The 17,573-nt window shown below is 35.1% G+C and overlaps 1 protein-coding gene across 1 annotated transcript in view; it reads right to left on the reverse strand.

Annotated features, from left to right (window-relative positions):
• The window catches only part of LOC311591784 (uncharacterized protein), a gene marked incomplete at its 3' end in the record, with an annotated part of 42,286 nt that overhangs the window by 18,239 nt on the left and 6,474 nt on the right, over positions 1-17,573 (reverse strand). Inside the window, exons 2-3 of the mRNA XM_084803424.1 lie at positions 3,858-3,984; positions 3,268-3,363 (exon numbers count right to left, since the gene is read on the reverse strand). Coding sequence (XP_084659550.1) covers positions 3,268-3,363; positions 3,858-3,984 — 223 coding nt within the window. The remainder of the gene's footprint in view (positions 1-3,267; positions 3,364-3,857; positions 3,985-17,573) is intronic.

Raw genomic sequence — 17,573 nt, forward strand, 5'->3', positions numbered from 1 at the left:
TGGATAAAGAAACTGTGGTACATATACACTATGGAATACTACTCAGCTATTAAAAACAAGGAATTCCTGAAATTTATGGATAAATGGATTGAGCTAGAAATGATCATAATGAGTGAGTTAACCCAGAAGCAGAAAGACTCAAATGGTATATACTCACTTATATCTGCATATTAGCCGAAGGGGCATGTCCTAGGAAAGCCTTCACTTACCAGGAAACTGAGACAGAGGAGAGGACATTCTAGTGGGACTCTAGATGAGAGAAGCATGGGAGAATGGCAAAGTAGAAGGATCCAGAGGGTCCTAGAAGCCTACAAGTAGAACATTATGATAGGCAGATTTGGGCACAGGGGTCCCGCTCAAACTAAGGCACCAGCCAAGGACAATACAGGTGGTAAACCTTAAACCCCTACCCAGATCTAGCCAATAGACAGAACACTCTCCACTCTAAAGTGGAGAGTGGGATATTACTTTCTCACATACTCTGGTGCCTCACCTTTGACCATGTCCCCTGGAGTGGGAGACCTGGTGGCACTCAGAGGAAGGACAGCATGTTACCAAGAAGAGACTTGATACCCTATGAACATATACAGGGGGAGGTAATCCCCCTCATTAACAGTCATAGGGGAGGGGAATAAGGGGAAAATGGGAGGGAGGGAAGAATGGGAGGATACAAGGAATGGGATAACCATTGAGATGTAACAAGAATAAATTAATAAAGGAGAAAAAAATGAAAAAAAAACAAAAGGTAAAGCAGCTATTTATACCCAGGGCTCCTCCATATGCAAATTTATGAGCTGGCCTCACTTTACGACACCAAGAATGAGCCAGAGACCACAAGCTGGTGATCTTCCTGGCTTCCTCCCAAGCTAAACTCCCGACCCAGACCATTCAGATGTCAATCTTTACAATCTAGGAAGAAGCTCAGAATTGCAATTTCAAGGCAGAATTTATTTTAAATGTGTGTTTTTATATGTTTTATTTTGTTTTCCGTATCAGTGGTATTTTTTAAATTTCAAATTCCTCCCTTACCCCAAAAGTTGTACATTGCTAATATTTATACCAAATAGTATCCCTTGTTTTGAAATTCTGTTTGTGTCTCTTTTTTTTATCATGATATTTATCTTTTTCAATTTTAGATGTTATGACTGTACTCGGACTACTATTCTTTTCATACTATCCTACAAATGTCTTCTATTAAGTGGCATTTTTGTTGTTGTTTAGCTGTCATTTGTTTATAGCACCTGCTTAACTCTGAACTATTTTACGTGATATCTTTGTTAGCCTTTGCCTAGTATATTAAGAAATGTTATTGTTTTTAAGAGATAACTATCTTCTCATAAACCACTGCATCTTATAGTTCTTATTAAAAGGTTCATTCATTCAAAAAAAAAAGAACATACTACTAGCATAGTTTTAAATTTATATTTATGTACTGCCTTTATGTGTGGGAACAAACATGTGACCAAGGGATAGTTAGTAGAAGTTTACTTCTCCCATGTGCATCATGGAGATTGAATTCATGTCATAAGATTAAATTCCAAAAGCTGTAACTTTGAACCATTTCTCTAGTTCACACTAAAGATCTTTTCAATAACTTATGGAAATATATTACTATAGAAGCTTCCTTACACATTTGCATATGAAAATCCATTTAAGAGACTAAGAAAGACAATAAAATAACTCAAAGTAAAATGCCACTAATTACAGAAAATAGAATAAAAAAATGAGCTAGAACATTTTGAGGTATTGGTTAAAGGACTTACGTTTCACTGAAATATCACAGGTAATTCCATATACATTTATTTTCTTTCTAAACCTGAGGAATTGAATCTATAGCTGAAGACACTTCATGCATATAGCAGCAAACATATTGAACTGGTGCTAAAGTGGATTTTTACCCCTACTGACTTGCACTCATAGTATTGGCAGCTAGTACTTGTGTAATAGAAAGACAAAATTAAGTGAGAGTCACATAGAAATGAACTCTATGATGTTCAATGCTGACCTTCCTGCAAGATATGCTCACTGGTGTGAATAGTTCTGCAAATACATTGTCAGTACTCAATACTTTTTGAATGACATTAAGGTGACTTTGTTACTTGTAACCCACATTTGATCTGTTTAGGAAGCCAATAATCTGAGAATAAAAAAGTCATGGGCTTGATATTAAAAGCTACTATTCTTGTAAATGAAAATGCCAATGATATGCCTCCAAAATGCATATTCCCTTTCAATAGATTTGTGCATTACTCAACTTTCAATAGAGAAGCTTAATATGAAGGTCAACAACTTGACAAAATGCAGATACTGAGAGACTTTGGGGCACTTGGTCCTTTGTGGATTATCTTTATCACACCCCTCCTGTCAAGGTTCAGGGACTTATATAGAAAATGAGGCAGAGGATTATAAAGGCCAGAGGTGTTGGGTGACTCTCAGTAAGTAGTACCTTATAGACAGACCAAGGCTACTTCCCATATTAACCCAATGACAACATGGACAAATTCAAGGCAGAAAATCCTCCTTTGAGAAGGGGAAAGAGGTACAAATATATGTTATGCCACATCTTTGGAAGAAGTTACTAGCACAAAAGTAATTCCATGTTTAAATTAATTTTGGCTTCTATTCTTCTCTTTTGCTCTCTCTCTCTTTCTCTCTCTCTCTCTCTCTCTCTCTCTCTCTCTCTCTCTCTCTCTCTCACACACACACACACACACACACACACACACACACATATATATATATATGTATGTTACACACAGAGAGAGAAACACATACATACACACACACACACACACACACAGAGAGAGAGAGAGAGAGAGAGAGAGAGAGAGAGAGAGAGAGAGAGAGAGAGAGAGAGAGATCATGATATTGAGTTAGTGAGGAAAGACTGGGTACTTTGGCTGATGTGAAAGAGAGAAAAACTAAGAGCAAAATATACAATATAAAATCCTTTTAAGGGAATAAGTAATTGAAACACCAAAATCTATCTATAATTCATCTGCAACAAAATATTTTCAGTAATTAGAACACAAAACAATCTACTAGTTTGTCAAATGTCTATAATATAATATACTTCATATCAACACTATTCAGGTAAAAAGTTAAAAAATCATATAAGATCCATGTTGTACTGTACATTTCATATATTGTTCTAAAAGAAATTCTTAGGCCTACTTTCTGATAAAGATTTTGTCTAAACACTCTTCAGGTCTAGATTGCTTCTAGGTTTAGAGTCATCGCAGGCTGTGTCATTTTATTTCATCTTACCTGGTTCTCTTTCTTCTATCTCCTCTTTATCATCAATCCAGAGTTCTTTGTTTTGTTCAAGACATGTTAATACCTCTGCTTTTGAAACAGAAATGCCTGTGAATTCAAAGAGAAAAACACATACACCATTCTATGTAGCTGTGCACTAGCATAGGATTGTACCAAATAGGGAAGATGGAAAAGAAGAAGTTATACATGAATGACTTACTAGTTCTCAATTCATTCAAGACATTTTAGACTCTTCATAACTCAATAAATTTTAAAATTCTGTATTTAATCTTCTTTAAAACAACATTAGAAAATGAAATAACAAGTAAAATAATAGTGAAAACATGATAACGATGGGGTCAAACTGGATTAACATATAAGTGCTACTAGCTACCAGCAGAAAAGTTATGAACTATTATTAGATTAAATGTAAAAATAAGGTAAAGGGATGTAAGAAGTTAGCTATATATAAGACAGTAATCAATACCTATAAAAATTTCTGAGATAAACTAAGCAGTGAAAATCAAGTCAAAATATTAGCTAGTAGAAGCTTTAGATATCCCTAAGATGAAGTAGAAAGCATGATATAAAAATATTCTCACCCACAGAAACCAGGTTGTTGTAGTTTTCCAGCATGACATCTCTGTACAAAGCCCTCTGATCAGAGTCCAGACATTCCCACTCCTCCTTGGAAAAGTTTATAGCCACATCCTTGAAAGTCAGTTGACCCTTAAAATAAAATTAACAGTATTTCCTCATGGCCATTGGATAAATTCTATGTTTGAAACAAGGAAAGATAAGTTAATTATAGAAATTGTTCTGTTATAAATAACTAATATGCTTTTTAAAACTAAATTATATTCTGAGAAAAAGACTTTTCTAACTTCTTTGCAATGATGCAATAGGCAAGCAGCACTGAACTTGTGGGTGAGGAGCCTTGTGGGGATCAAATGAAATGAGGGGTGCTACTAAAGTTTCAATCAATAGGAAGGATGAGAACTACCAAAAGAGGCCTTCAGGTGAAATATTCATAATATATTGGCTTTTATTCACTGTTAAATAATGACTCATCTCTCTCTGTGAAAATTGAGTGCCTGTATTTATCTTTGATATGAGAAAATTTGTGATATTTACAGATTATATTTTTATTTCATAGAAGTTGTCCGGAAAAAAAAAGGTTTGCAAATAAGTTGCCTTAAGCACACTGGTGACATAAGTTTTAAAGAGTTAATAATGAGAATCAAATGAGAAAAATATTTCTGAAAATTAGAGTCAGGACAGTGAAAGTTCAGAAGTCCTGACAATGAAGTAATTTTGTAAGGACAGTCAACCTGTCCCATACTCACAGATACTTTTACCTGTGAAGAAGCCATCTCTTCTTTCCCCTTCAGAATGGAATGTCCCATGAATGTTTACATTGAAATTTCTCCTTCCAGAATCCACTCTGTGTTTAAATGCGGCATATTTTCCCTGTCCCTGGTAAAGTGGAAGGGTGGAAAGCAGGAATCAAAACTGACCACAATCCGTGCTTCTTACCAGTGAAGAGATGCAGAAACAATGACCTCCTACAGGCTGAAAAACATATTCCTATCCTGAATTTAGGTGTTCTGTTTTCCCAGCATATTATGTTTTTCTCTACAAACCCAGTTGAGTTGCTGCAGTAACCTGCCTATACCTAACAGAGGCAGATTGGAATTTTAAAGGAAGGATAAATGCAACTGCCGTTTAAAATTCCTCTTCACACTTTCATCTCTTTGTCTTTGCCTGAGATAGCTCATTAGAACAAAATTAGCACATACGTTTGCAATCATGGCCAGGATCTGTGAGGTAACCCACACCTGAAAGTATTTCTTGTCCTGGGTAAGCAATATATTTGCCTAGAGCCAAGAGGAAAGAAGCCAATCACTGCCTGAATCACTATTTTCTCCACTGAGATTTTACTTTTGGCTTCCATGTCCCAGTCTAAAATACTACGATTTTGTTGCTTTGAAGAAAGCCCCATGGTTATATTATCTCGCAATTCCCCTTTAATACTGACATTGCTTTTTTGTTCCATCATCGAAACACTAACTGCTGATACCTAAATAAGTTACCTCTGCACCATTTCTAGTACATTTGGCTGTTAATGAAGATGGCTGGTCTTTATGCTCTTGTAACATATTCCTCCTTGACACTTTTATGTTAAACTGAGATTTCAAATACAATTATATCATTATATCATAGGCAACTTCACAAACCAAAATTTCATCATTCAATCTTTAAAAAGAAAATGCTGCATAACACAGACAGAATCACGTTGATCTATTGCAAATTTTACCCATACTGTCTTTTATTAATTTCCAAAGGAACAACTAATAAGAACTTAAATTGTGCCTCTATGTTTGGTGGGAATGTTTCATACATTTTCTATTTCCTCATTTTCTCTTTCATTTGCGCAATGTTTTACATATTAAGGACATATTCCATGGATGTAAGGATTCATAAAATTCAGAAATATAAGATGTAGGTCTAATCAACAGAAAGTTTCAAACTATATTTTATGGTTAAATTTATACATCCTACATAGAAAATTGCCTTTTCTTAGGAAAAGAAAACATACTGCATCTAAGATTATCTAGACTTATAGCAAAATAAAGGCAATTGGAAATGTTCATTACAACAGACTTGCAGTTACATAAAGATAGAATGTATTTTTTCTTTCGGAAATTAGATTAGGTATGGAGCCATTGTGAGATAGAAAAACATCGGTTTAGTAGTTGGGTGGTATCTTTGTATGCAATTGCCTCCAATATATACTCATCATTGAGGCTGAGTGTGGTGACACATTCTTTAATTCTGGCTCTTGGGAGGCAGAGGCAGGGAGATATCTGTGAAATTGTGACAAGACAAATCTAGAAAGCAAGCTCTAGGCTGTTTATATACCTTTTATTCTTCCTTCATTATTTAACACAGTAAATTACTAACCCACTAGTTTTCCTTAAAAAGCTAGTTCCCAAAGGACAGAAACAGAAACTGTAGAATATTTTTAATCTGCAAGCACTAGGCTGGGCAGAATGTGAGCAATTCTAATGTTAATATCCTTAAAGCCATCACATAAACCAAAACAGTGCCAGTGTGATGATTCCCTGGTGGATTATCTTCCCTCAGTCTCTTTTTTCCCACCATCCTCCTCATGCATCTCACCCAGAAATCCCTCCCTTCCACTTCCTGTCCTTCTGCCCAGTTGATTGGCCAAACTGATTTTTACTGTCAGTTGTTGTACCCACTCAGGGCATTCCTCCACACCAGGCTACATAGAAAGATCCTGTAGCAAAACAAACAAACAACACACACAAATACACACACACACACACACACACACACACACACACACACACACATACACACACAACTCCTTATCTCATGAATACATTTTGGACATGGTAGACATTAAGCTCACCAATAACTGAAAAGAATTCTTAATTTTTCTCCACTGCTAACAGCCAGGGAGAAGGACTGTAGCTCCTCTGCATAGAAGAATTCATCTCCATGTTGGACCTCCTTGTGTTACTACTAATCTTCGAATTCCAAGTACAGTCTACCTCTCATTCATTACATGAACATCCTATGATTCCCTTAGGCTGACCATGTGTTAAACATCTTTCAAACAGACCCATAGCTGTGGTCAGAGGACCAAACAGTCCTTGTAACTTCCTGGCTCCTTCTCACACCACTTATTTATCAGAATATGTTTCTTCTGTTTTCAATTTACATAGAACTCTGTGAGCTGCATGTGTTTCTCAAGTGCATTTGTCACACAGCCTCCCTCACATGATGCCACTACATCCCAAACAGAGTGAGACAGGCATCATTATAGAAGTTTATGGATAATTCTTAGCATCAGAGACAAATAAGCACACAGACCCTGTGACCCTGTGAATGGCTAGAAACGGAAACAAAAGAGCCAGCGTCCCAAAGTGAGCCTCTCACCCATCATAGGCCAGAGCCCTCTGACCCTCCATGCCACAATTCTTCACAAAACCAGAAGCCAAAGCCAAACTCTGCCTCAAGTACACAAGGTTTCGTAGTAGGACCTTTGACCTCCTGCTCTTATCCTCCTCTCTGCTCTCCCCGTACAGGATGAGTCTGCATTCACCAGACTACTCTTCTCTTTCTGACCCATTAAAGCCTTACTCACTTTAAAAAATGTCCCATGCTTGTGGTAAGCCAAGTCACTTCCCTGTTCTAGAAATCACATTTGTCCTAATTTGTCAGGGGGCATTCCAGCTTCCCTTCCTCCACACAGCCACTAATGTACAAAGGATGATGAAGACTCTATCTCCATGGACTAGCCTTAAAGAGGAGATGGAAGAATCCCTGCAAAGGAACATGAATTTATGAAGATTCAATGCCAAGACAAAGTGCATTTGAGCAGAAATGCCAATATATGATCGACAGATATATTTCTAGCTGGGCAGGCCTTGGAAGTAATAGCAGCCACCAGATGCAGAGCAGACAACCTGTCTGGATACCTGGGGATTATTGTCCTAAATTAGTAGAGATGAAAGGACTGAGGACCTTCTAAGAGGTACAAGAAAGGGACATGCAGACAAGGACAGGCCACTTGATAGCATCAAAGACGTTAAAAGTTGCAAACCAAACGTGGTGGGCAATGAAGTTCTGCATGTGGAAGTGAGTGAATATGACTAAAAAGGACAGGGTTGAATTCTACAGGTAGATGCTTATTACAACAGATGTAGCTATAGCCACTTTATCTGTAGAAGAATCTTCCACACTACTTTGGTGTCAGTGCAAGTGTCTGTCATAAACTAGGACATATAACAGGTTGGCTGCTTCAGGATGAGAGCCATAAGAGACCTGGCAGATGTGCATCCAATAATGCAGTGGAAGGAAAGAACAGTTTGAGCACTGCTGTATTTGGAGGACATAGGTATCAACCTGGAAAACAAGGACAAATGCAGTCCCGTATTGGGAATCAAAGAGCTTTCAGTTACCCACTGTGTGCTCTCAGAGCAGTGTTAATTACTGTCAAACCCTATGAAGGGTGAAACCTAGAACACTGGAGCCTCCCTGCCCTCTGCATGATAGCGCTGCCTGTTAGCCTCTGGAGAGCCTCCCACTGTTAATATAAAGCCATGAACAACGAAGATCATATTAAATCCTGCCCAGATCTTAAAACATCAACTTCATAAGTCATTCTCTGGGCTTTAGAAGAAGAGGCCTTCATTTTACCCTAATTCCTTTCCTATGGATGAGAGATAAGGCAAGGTTCACTAGGGTAGACTGTTGGAGTGAGCTGTTGGCTCATAGTTCCATATCTACAGGTTAGTTGCATAGCTTCAGGATATTCCTTGACCTGAGCTGATCCACTCTTCTTACACCTGAGAGTCAATATCTATCTGAACATGTGATAGGAAAGCCAGGGTCCATCTGGTGTATCTGAAGCAATCAAAGTCCCTAAAGTCCCCACCAGACCGTACCCAAGGGCTCCCAATATCTGATGCTTTTGAGAAGTCCAGCATGTAATCCAAAAGAGTCAACTGAGAAAATTATAATCAAAATACATTATATGAATATTTCAAAAATAATACCTAAAGAACTAGTTTTCAATCATTGTAAAAAGCAAGAACTATACCTGAAATTATTTTAGAGATATACGTATTTGCCAAGTTGCATAGGCATTTACATTTTTTCATGAATGGATACCAAATAGAAAAAGTGAAACAGATCTAGGGTAAATAATCTTGTTTTTAGGAAAAGAATAGACACAGTAAGGCACTGAAACATTACATATTAATAATAGATCAGATTCAGTCATGAACCTGTTACACTGATTTGAGATAATAATACATAATGAAAAGGGGATTTGAATTTATCTCTCATCCATATGAAGTTTTCATACTACATATTACTGTTTACAAGCAATATGTAATCTCTATCATTTGATAAATTGGGCTTCTGATGACTAAAACCCATATGATTATGCAAATATCAAATCCACTGACTTATCTTTAAAAGGAGTTCTTGTGGTATTTCTGATGGAGAATTCTTCAAGCTGAATCGCATCACTCAAACATGAATTCTTGTATATTCTCAAAACAATGATATTATTGTTATTTAATATACTTTCATTGATTTTCCAAATTTCACAGGTTACAAGATTGAGAGTACTTGCTGCATATTTGTCCACATAATCAAATTACAAATGTAAAGATGAACTAATTGTATTTTTCTTATTGCTTATTTAAGTTTCCTGCATAGATCAGAAATATAACTTAATAATTTCCTCAAATTTCATCCCTTGTTCTCATTTACTTTGTTTTTGATTTAGTAAATAAATTTCATCTACATGCATGAACTTTTAAAATAAAATTATTTATGATGCAATGTAGATAGTATTAAATATAAATCTTCAGTATGGGAGTTACTTTCATGTATGTATGTACATATAGTATATGCGAGCATGAGTATGTGTTTTCAATCTATGTGTAATATATCTAGGGCTTTGTGTCTAGTTCAAAGACAAAATTTGTGTGTGGTTCTTTCTGTCCAACTTCTCTTAGGTTCCAGGAATCCAAATGAGATTTTCAAGCTTCAGAATCCAAACCCTTTATTCACTGGACAATCTTGCTTGTTCATTGGCAAATTTTAATTTCATAAAATGTACTCACTGCCTGATGCATGCACCACATTGGTTGCTATTCAATATTTACATGGGGAAAATGTGAGAATCCAGAGTAAATGAATTAAAAAAATAATAGAGAATTTTTTAATTGTTCCAACATTATCTGACAAATGAAAGCTTAATTACTTCCACTAATAGAATAAAGACACACAATTTGCTCTATGAAAATCGGATGTGTGTTTCATCAATACATAATGATATAGCTTGCAGTCATGGAAATTAAACACAAGGAATAAAATATTTACAAGAGCCATGAGATCCACCTAGAATCAAATATTCCCCACATCATGGGTTTTGACCTGGATTAAAGCACATGACAAAACTTTCCTGTTGAACTCCCTCACATATAATTAGGCAATTGTGGTTTACTTCAATAAACATAATTTCAATATTGTACAACTGAGAATATTGTCAGAGGGTTAATATAACACTGTGTATGGTCCAATGATAAATAATACAACAGAACCCCTTTCTCCCCTAAAGGACATTGTTACTCATTATAAAATGAGATCATATGTAGTGGCCTTCAGTTATTCTTAGTTTCTATCATTATCTACTCTCTCTCTCCTTCTATTTCTATTCTTCTTAAAATTTTAATAGCAGATCATTTCCCACTGCACATTTAGGTTTGCTGTGTACTACTATCCCTATTAAATGAATAATCTTGGGGAATTGAATGAAGGTAGATTTTCATAATTGTTCTTCATACACTCATCATTTTTGGTCATTAATCAACAGACATCATATTTGCCCTTACACTTTTTTAATGCAAAAACTTTACCTAATATTTTACTTGCTTACTTTACTTACTTTTATATACTCTCTCATCCCTAAGACTGACTCCCAGTGGACAGCTTCCTGTTTCTATATTATCATTTTAACTTCACATTAAATGTGTAAAATGAAAAGATTGAAAGCTAACAGCTATATATTTGAAAATTAGACTCTGGATGTTAGGGTTGAATAGTGTGTTCTCTAGAAGAGGAATAAGTGCTCTTAGTTTCTTTTAGGTGAATTGACTGATAGGTAGGACAAACTAAATACTGATTATGTACAAAAAACCAAAATGAATACTTACTACACACAATATGTACATGTGTATTTTAATAATCTTTATTCAACTGCAGAGAATTATTTTGCTCATTTTTACTGACATCAATTTAAATGAGGATTTGAAGGCTACAGAAATATATAGATGATAGGTGCTGTATAATATGGATTCTATAAGGAAACAGATAGGTACAATATGAAATAACAGTAACAATGGCTATCTTATCTAAAGCAATCTACAGATACAATGAAATTTCCATCAAATTTCCACTAGAATTTTAAAAGACTTAGAATAATATTAAACTTCATATTTAAAAAAAAAAACATCTAGAACAGTTTAAACAATCCTGTTCAATAAAAAAGCATCTAGAGGTATCTCCATGCCTGATTTACAGCTACAGAGAAATAGTAATAAAAAACTGCATGGAATTGGCAGAAAAACAGAAAGTTTAATCAATAAAATAAAACCAAAGACCCAGAAGTAATGACAAGTACCTATGAACTCTTGATATTTGACAAAGAACCCAAAATTATAAAGTGGAAACATTAAATAGCCTTTAACAAGTGTTGCTTGATTAACAGGATGTCTTCATGTAGAAGAATGTAAAGGGATCCACAAATATTACCCTGAACAAAACTGATGTCCAATTGGATCAAAGTCAAAAAATTAAAATCTGATTAAAGCCTAATAGAAGAGGAAGTAAAAATATTTTTGAAATCATTTGTAGATATGACAGCTTCCTGAATAGAACACCAAAAGTCAGGTACTAACAGTAATAATTAGTCAATAGGACCCCAGGAAGCTGAAAAGCTTCTGTAAGTGAAATTACATCATCAAATGGAGAAAATGGCACCATGAGAGTGAGAAAATTTCTTCATTACCCCTATGTCTGAACGATGACTAATATCCAGTCTATATAAATAATTCAAGAAACAAAATATCAACAAACCAAACACTCCAATAAAAAATGGAGTACTAAAGTGAGAATTCTGAATACTAAAACTGAGAATCTATAGTGGCTGAGAAGCATTTAAAAAAATATTCACCTCCTCAGTCATCAAGAAAATACTAATCAAAATGACTCTGAGATTGCGTCTTAACCTATAAGAATAGCTGAGATTAAAAAAAAAATAAGAGGAGACTATGTGGAGCCACAGGACATTGTTTTATTGCTGGTGGCCATGTAATCTTATACAACTACTGTGGAAATTAATCTGCAAGTTTCTCAGAAAATTGGCAATAGATTTACCCGAAGACCAATCTATACCACTCCTTGGCATATACTCAAAAGGAGCTACCCCATACCACAAGGACACTTGTTCAACTATGTTGATAGTAGCATTCTTCATAATAGGTAGAGAATGGAAACAAACAGATGTCCCTAACCAAAGATTAAATAAAGACCAATGTTACTTTTCACGTGGAGTATTACTCAGCTATTAACAGCAAAGACATCATGCAATTTGGAGGAAAATAGATGAAACTAGAAAATATCATCCTGAGTATAGTGCCAGGATCCAGAAAGACAGTATGAGTTGTATGTATAATAAATTAATGCCACATCATATTCCAACACTGACCTCTTGATGTTTGTCTTCAAAACCATCAGACAAAGAGAGTGAGGAATGATCAACACTGACGATACATGGTCATGCAAAGGGAGGGGTTGCTTAAATGTCTTATCATTACAAACTCTCTCCAAGTAGTGCAATGCTCTGAGTCTGCAGAGGCAGACAGAGAATATAGAAAATGAGAGCAACTCTGGTAGCTGCTGCAGCCTATTGCATTTATGCTTCTTGGAAGCCCTGAGGTGGACCATCCACATACTGGCTAAGGTTTGGATGTTAGTGGTATGGATGGTGGTCATTTCTATTCCTGTTTAAGTTATAAGAAAATATGAGTGCCAGAGAATATGAATTCACCTTACTCATTAGTTTTCATAAAGTTCTATTTTTACATGCTTGAATTGCTTCAATGTTATTTTAATAAGGTATTTATATATTTTCCATGATATTTTCAATTTCTTTTACTCATTAGCATAATTTAGCTCATTTATATGACTTACCTGGAATATTTTTCAAAAAAATTTCACTGTCATAGAAGATTTCAGATACGAGTTTTAATAACTACAGCCAGAAGTGTGAAAGGACTATACTCTTCTGTTTTTCAACCCTATAAATTCTTGGGTATAATTTATTATGTATTGCAGTTTTAGGAGTTATTTCACACAATGTGACTCTATGTTTGCACTAAGTGCCAATAATTTGTAGAAATTTTCAAGTGTGCAAACAGAGAATATATGCTAACTCAAAGCTTAGCATCCGTTTACAACTCCCAAGAAGATTAAAAAAGAGAATTAGTGATTAAAAGAAAACAAAAGTATGTACTACTGAGCATTTGTACTGTGGAAAAAATGGCTATTTCTTCATCCTAAAATAGCCAGAATTGAAAGAGTAAAGCAAAGGTAGTTTTTAAAAATTATCTCCTCATTGGGTTCTCTGCTTATAAAAGACCCCAGTTTGCTGCCTTCCACAAGATTCCATATGAGAAATTACTATCTTAGGCAGTTATGACAAGAGAAAGTTCTCTCAACTTGACACAGTGGAATTACTTTGGATTAAGTGTTGTACAAGACTCACACTTCAGTGCACTGAAACACATGTCTGGTGGGGCCAGCACCACCACACATCTCACTGACAATACATAGAGAAATATTAATGCTTCGTTCATATAGCATTAGGAGAATATTGCACCATTGAATTGGACTTCATGAAAATAAGATCTGTTACATAGGAGGAAAAGAATGGGACCCTGGACAGTTGCCTCATGTTCTTACTTTTCATATGCAGACTTCTGTTCCCCTACTTCTTTACATTCATATTTATCATGAGAATATCTGGGACTGGAATATTGTGTTTTCAGTGTACACTTGGTCAAAATTTCACTACTCCATAAAGCCTTGCATATCAATAATAGTCACTAGTCATAAAATCCCCATAGGGTTCATAGCCAGACGGAGTCTGGACCTTGTGCTACTATAATCAGACTTGCCTAATTCAAGCCCTGATAAAAAACGTAGAAACACACTGTATGCATCAGCAAGATAATGTTCTGTCAGGGTAGTGTTTTCCTTGGAAAGGTTAGTTGATCTTAAACAAGGTATACCTCTGGCTCTGTGTTATGCTAAACACAAAAGTTAGAAGCCTCACATAACTGTACCAACTTATAATTCACTACCTTTGTCAATTTTAACCAGAGGATGTTCTATAACTTTCAGATGTTGCAATGGCATGCTGATTGAAGTTTGTATAGTATTTCATTTCCATGGACTTGGGATACTGCTCTTGTGGAATTGGCACCATATAAATTCTCAGGGACTGTACATATATTAAGATGAATAGAACTACATTTTTAGCCAGAAGAGAGGCCACATCCACAGAATATAAAAAGAGGAAGTTCCTCAGTCCTGTCAATATGCAGTTGTAATATCCTAACCTGAAAATTGCTGAAAGAACTTCTGTTGACATCTCTAACTCAAGCTCAAGAATGACCACAATTCAGTCTTCCTTCCTGATACTAATGCTATTGATACCACATAATGTAAAAGACAGTTTAATGAAGTAGGACAGCTTTCAGAGTACAGTAAAATACCTGATTCCTTAACAAATACCTACTCTAAGAAAGGGCTTAACACTTTGTTGAAATTTGGTACTTAGTGGAAAATCCATCCTGTTGAGGATGCATCTAAGGACTTGAGGTTCTCAAAACAATGTTAAAATTCTCAAGGGCAACGAAATTCTCCATGAAACATTAAAAAGCTTACTACCTATAGCCTCTAGCTTGTTTCATCAACAACCATATCATGGGAGGATTTTCCAGAGTCAGGTTACCGTCTGAGGCAAGGATTATGGCTTACAAATCAACATTTCATCATCTATGACTATGATTTTAGAAGCAATTTTAATCTATACATGGGTTGAACAAATATCTCATATGAATTTAGGTCATTAGAATTTGAATTTTCTTACAGAATATGTACTATTTGTACACACATAGCAATAATAACGCCTCTGTTTTAATCACATTTTTACCTTGATATGTTTGAAGTTAAACATAAACTTTACAAAATTTAGTTAATTGGATCAAAAAAGTGTAATTTAAAGTAAACACAATTTGTTAATTTATATTATTGGTGAATCACCCATTAATAAATTCATTCATAATATACTCGACATATTTATATGACCTATACAAGAACATCTCAGTAGTTCTATGTATAGACATTAAGATAACATTTTAGAGGTAAATTTTGGTTTATATTTTGTCAAGAGAATCCCTAGAGTAAACATCCATTGTGTCCCAATTACATAGGATCACACTTAACATTGTTAAGAGGCAGGAATATTATGTATAAGTAGGGATGAGGCATATTTGCCTCATCTTGGAAGCTACAGATTCTTTACGGGAGCAATATTTTAGTTCAAACTCCTATAAAGGAGAATGTGACGATGGAAAATGTTTCACATACTCTAGTAATATAAACATATGGACGAGAGAAAGATTTGGCATCTTAAAGCCTTAATTGCATATTCCCACAATGGATCCCATTGGCAGTGACTTTTCCCCCAAAACACATACACTCATGTCTTACTATCCTCAGTGTTTCCTCTGCTCCCCAGATATTCTCTTCCTAATGATTGTCTTGTAATTTTTCGACACGTATCAAATTTGGTTGTTTTTTAAATATATTTTAGTTGGCATTATGAACTGTGGAATTAATGATATGAACAACAACATCACAGCATGTAGTGAATATTAATTACAGCATGGCAGAATTAATAGAACAGAGGTGCAATATATTTATTAATAATCATGACAAATAAGGGATTAGCTTCAGATTTAAAAGTATCTATAATGTATAATCCATAAAAAGCATAAAGTCTACCAACAAAATGATCTTCACATAGAATATATCTTAAATTTGCCAGTATTCTGCCATACTAAAGTATATAGAACATTATGCAACAGGCTTGTCTTAGCATAGATATTAGTACTATTATCCTGGCTTAAATTCTTACATTTTAAAATATTATTTCTTTATTCAGTTTTGACATGAATTCTATAGCACAACTAATCAATAGCATCAGATTAAAATAGCATGAAACATTCTAATTAATTTTATTTTCTAAATAGTTGTGTAATAAAAATTTAAGGAGTATTTTTGGGTAAAACTTTTCCAACTCCTACCAAGTATTAGCATTCCTGGTATGGGTTCTCTGAGAATAGCTAAGATTCAACATTGTTTCAACACTTACAAACATTTTTCTCAATTAAAAACCACGTTCCTCAAATGAACTCTGGGATAGTAATTACCTATCAAGTTAGACTCTTGTAGGAAATCTCTTTGTGCTCTAAAGTTTTAGCTTGTACTAAAGTAGTGTGCCTCCAATTTGCATAATCTGTTGTTTTTGAAGATATGATTTCTGGGTAAAGGACATTCCATTCTTTACATTAATAAGGTATGTCTTGGGTATGTATTCTGTGGTGGGCTTGAAGAGTTTAGGACTTCCAATAGTATTTCCTGTATTAAACTTATAACGTTGCTTTCTAGTATGGATTCTTTGATGAACTTGGAGAGTTGAAGACATGGTAAAACACTTGCCACAGTCTTTATATTTGTAATGTTTATTTTCAGTGTGGTTTCTCTAGTGAACTTAACGACTTTATGAGTTGGTAAAGGATTTCCCACACTCATTATATTTATAAAGTTTTTATCAGTTGTGGATTCTTTGATGAACTTGGAAAGGTGAGGATGAAGTAAATTATTTCCCACATTCACTATATTTGTAAGGTTTGTCCCCAATATGAATTCAGTGGTAAGCTTGAAATTATGAGTACTATGTAAATGATTTACCACACTTATTATATTTATATGATTTGTCTCTACTATGGGTTGTTTGATGACTTTGGAGAGATGAATACTGGGTAAAGGTTTTCCCACACTCATTACAGTTGTAATGTTTTCCTCGAGTATGGCTTCTTTAACGAATTTTAAGATTTGAGGACATTGTAAATGATTTCTCACACTTAGTACATTTATATGGTTTGTCTCCAGGATGAATTCTTTGATGAACTTGGAGATTTGAGTACTGGATAAAAGATTTCCCACACTCATTACACTTGTAAGGATAATGTCCAGTACGGATTCTTTGATGACGTTGGAGAGTTGAAGAGTGAGTAAAGGATTTCCCACACTCATTACATTTGTAAGGTTTATCTCCAGTATGGATTCTTTGATGACCTTGGAGAGCTGAAGAGTGAGTAAAGGATTTCCCACACTCATTACATTTGTAAGGTTTATCACCAGTATGGATTCTTTGATGACGTCAGAGAGCTGAAGACTGAGTAAAGGATTTCCCACACTCATTACATTTGTAAGGCTTAACTCCAGTATGGATTCTTTGATGACGTCGGAGAGCTGAAGACTGAGTAAAGGATTTCTCGCACTCATTACATTTGTAAGGTTTATCTCCAGTATGGATTCTTTGATGATCTTGGAGAGCTGAAGAGTGAGTAAAGGAT

Source organism: Acomys minous (assembly GCF_964271855.1).
Source record: "Acomys minous genome assembly, contig: scaffold_52, whole genome shotgun sequence".
In the NCBI taxonomy this organism is placed as follows: Eukaryota; Metazoa; Chordata; class Mammalia; order Rodentia; family Muridae; genus Acomys; species Acomys minous.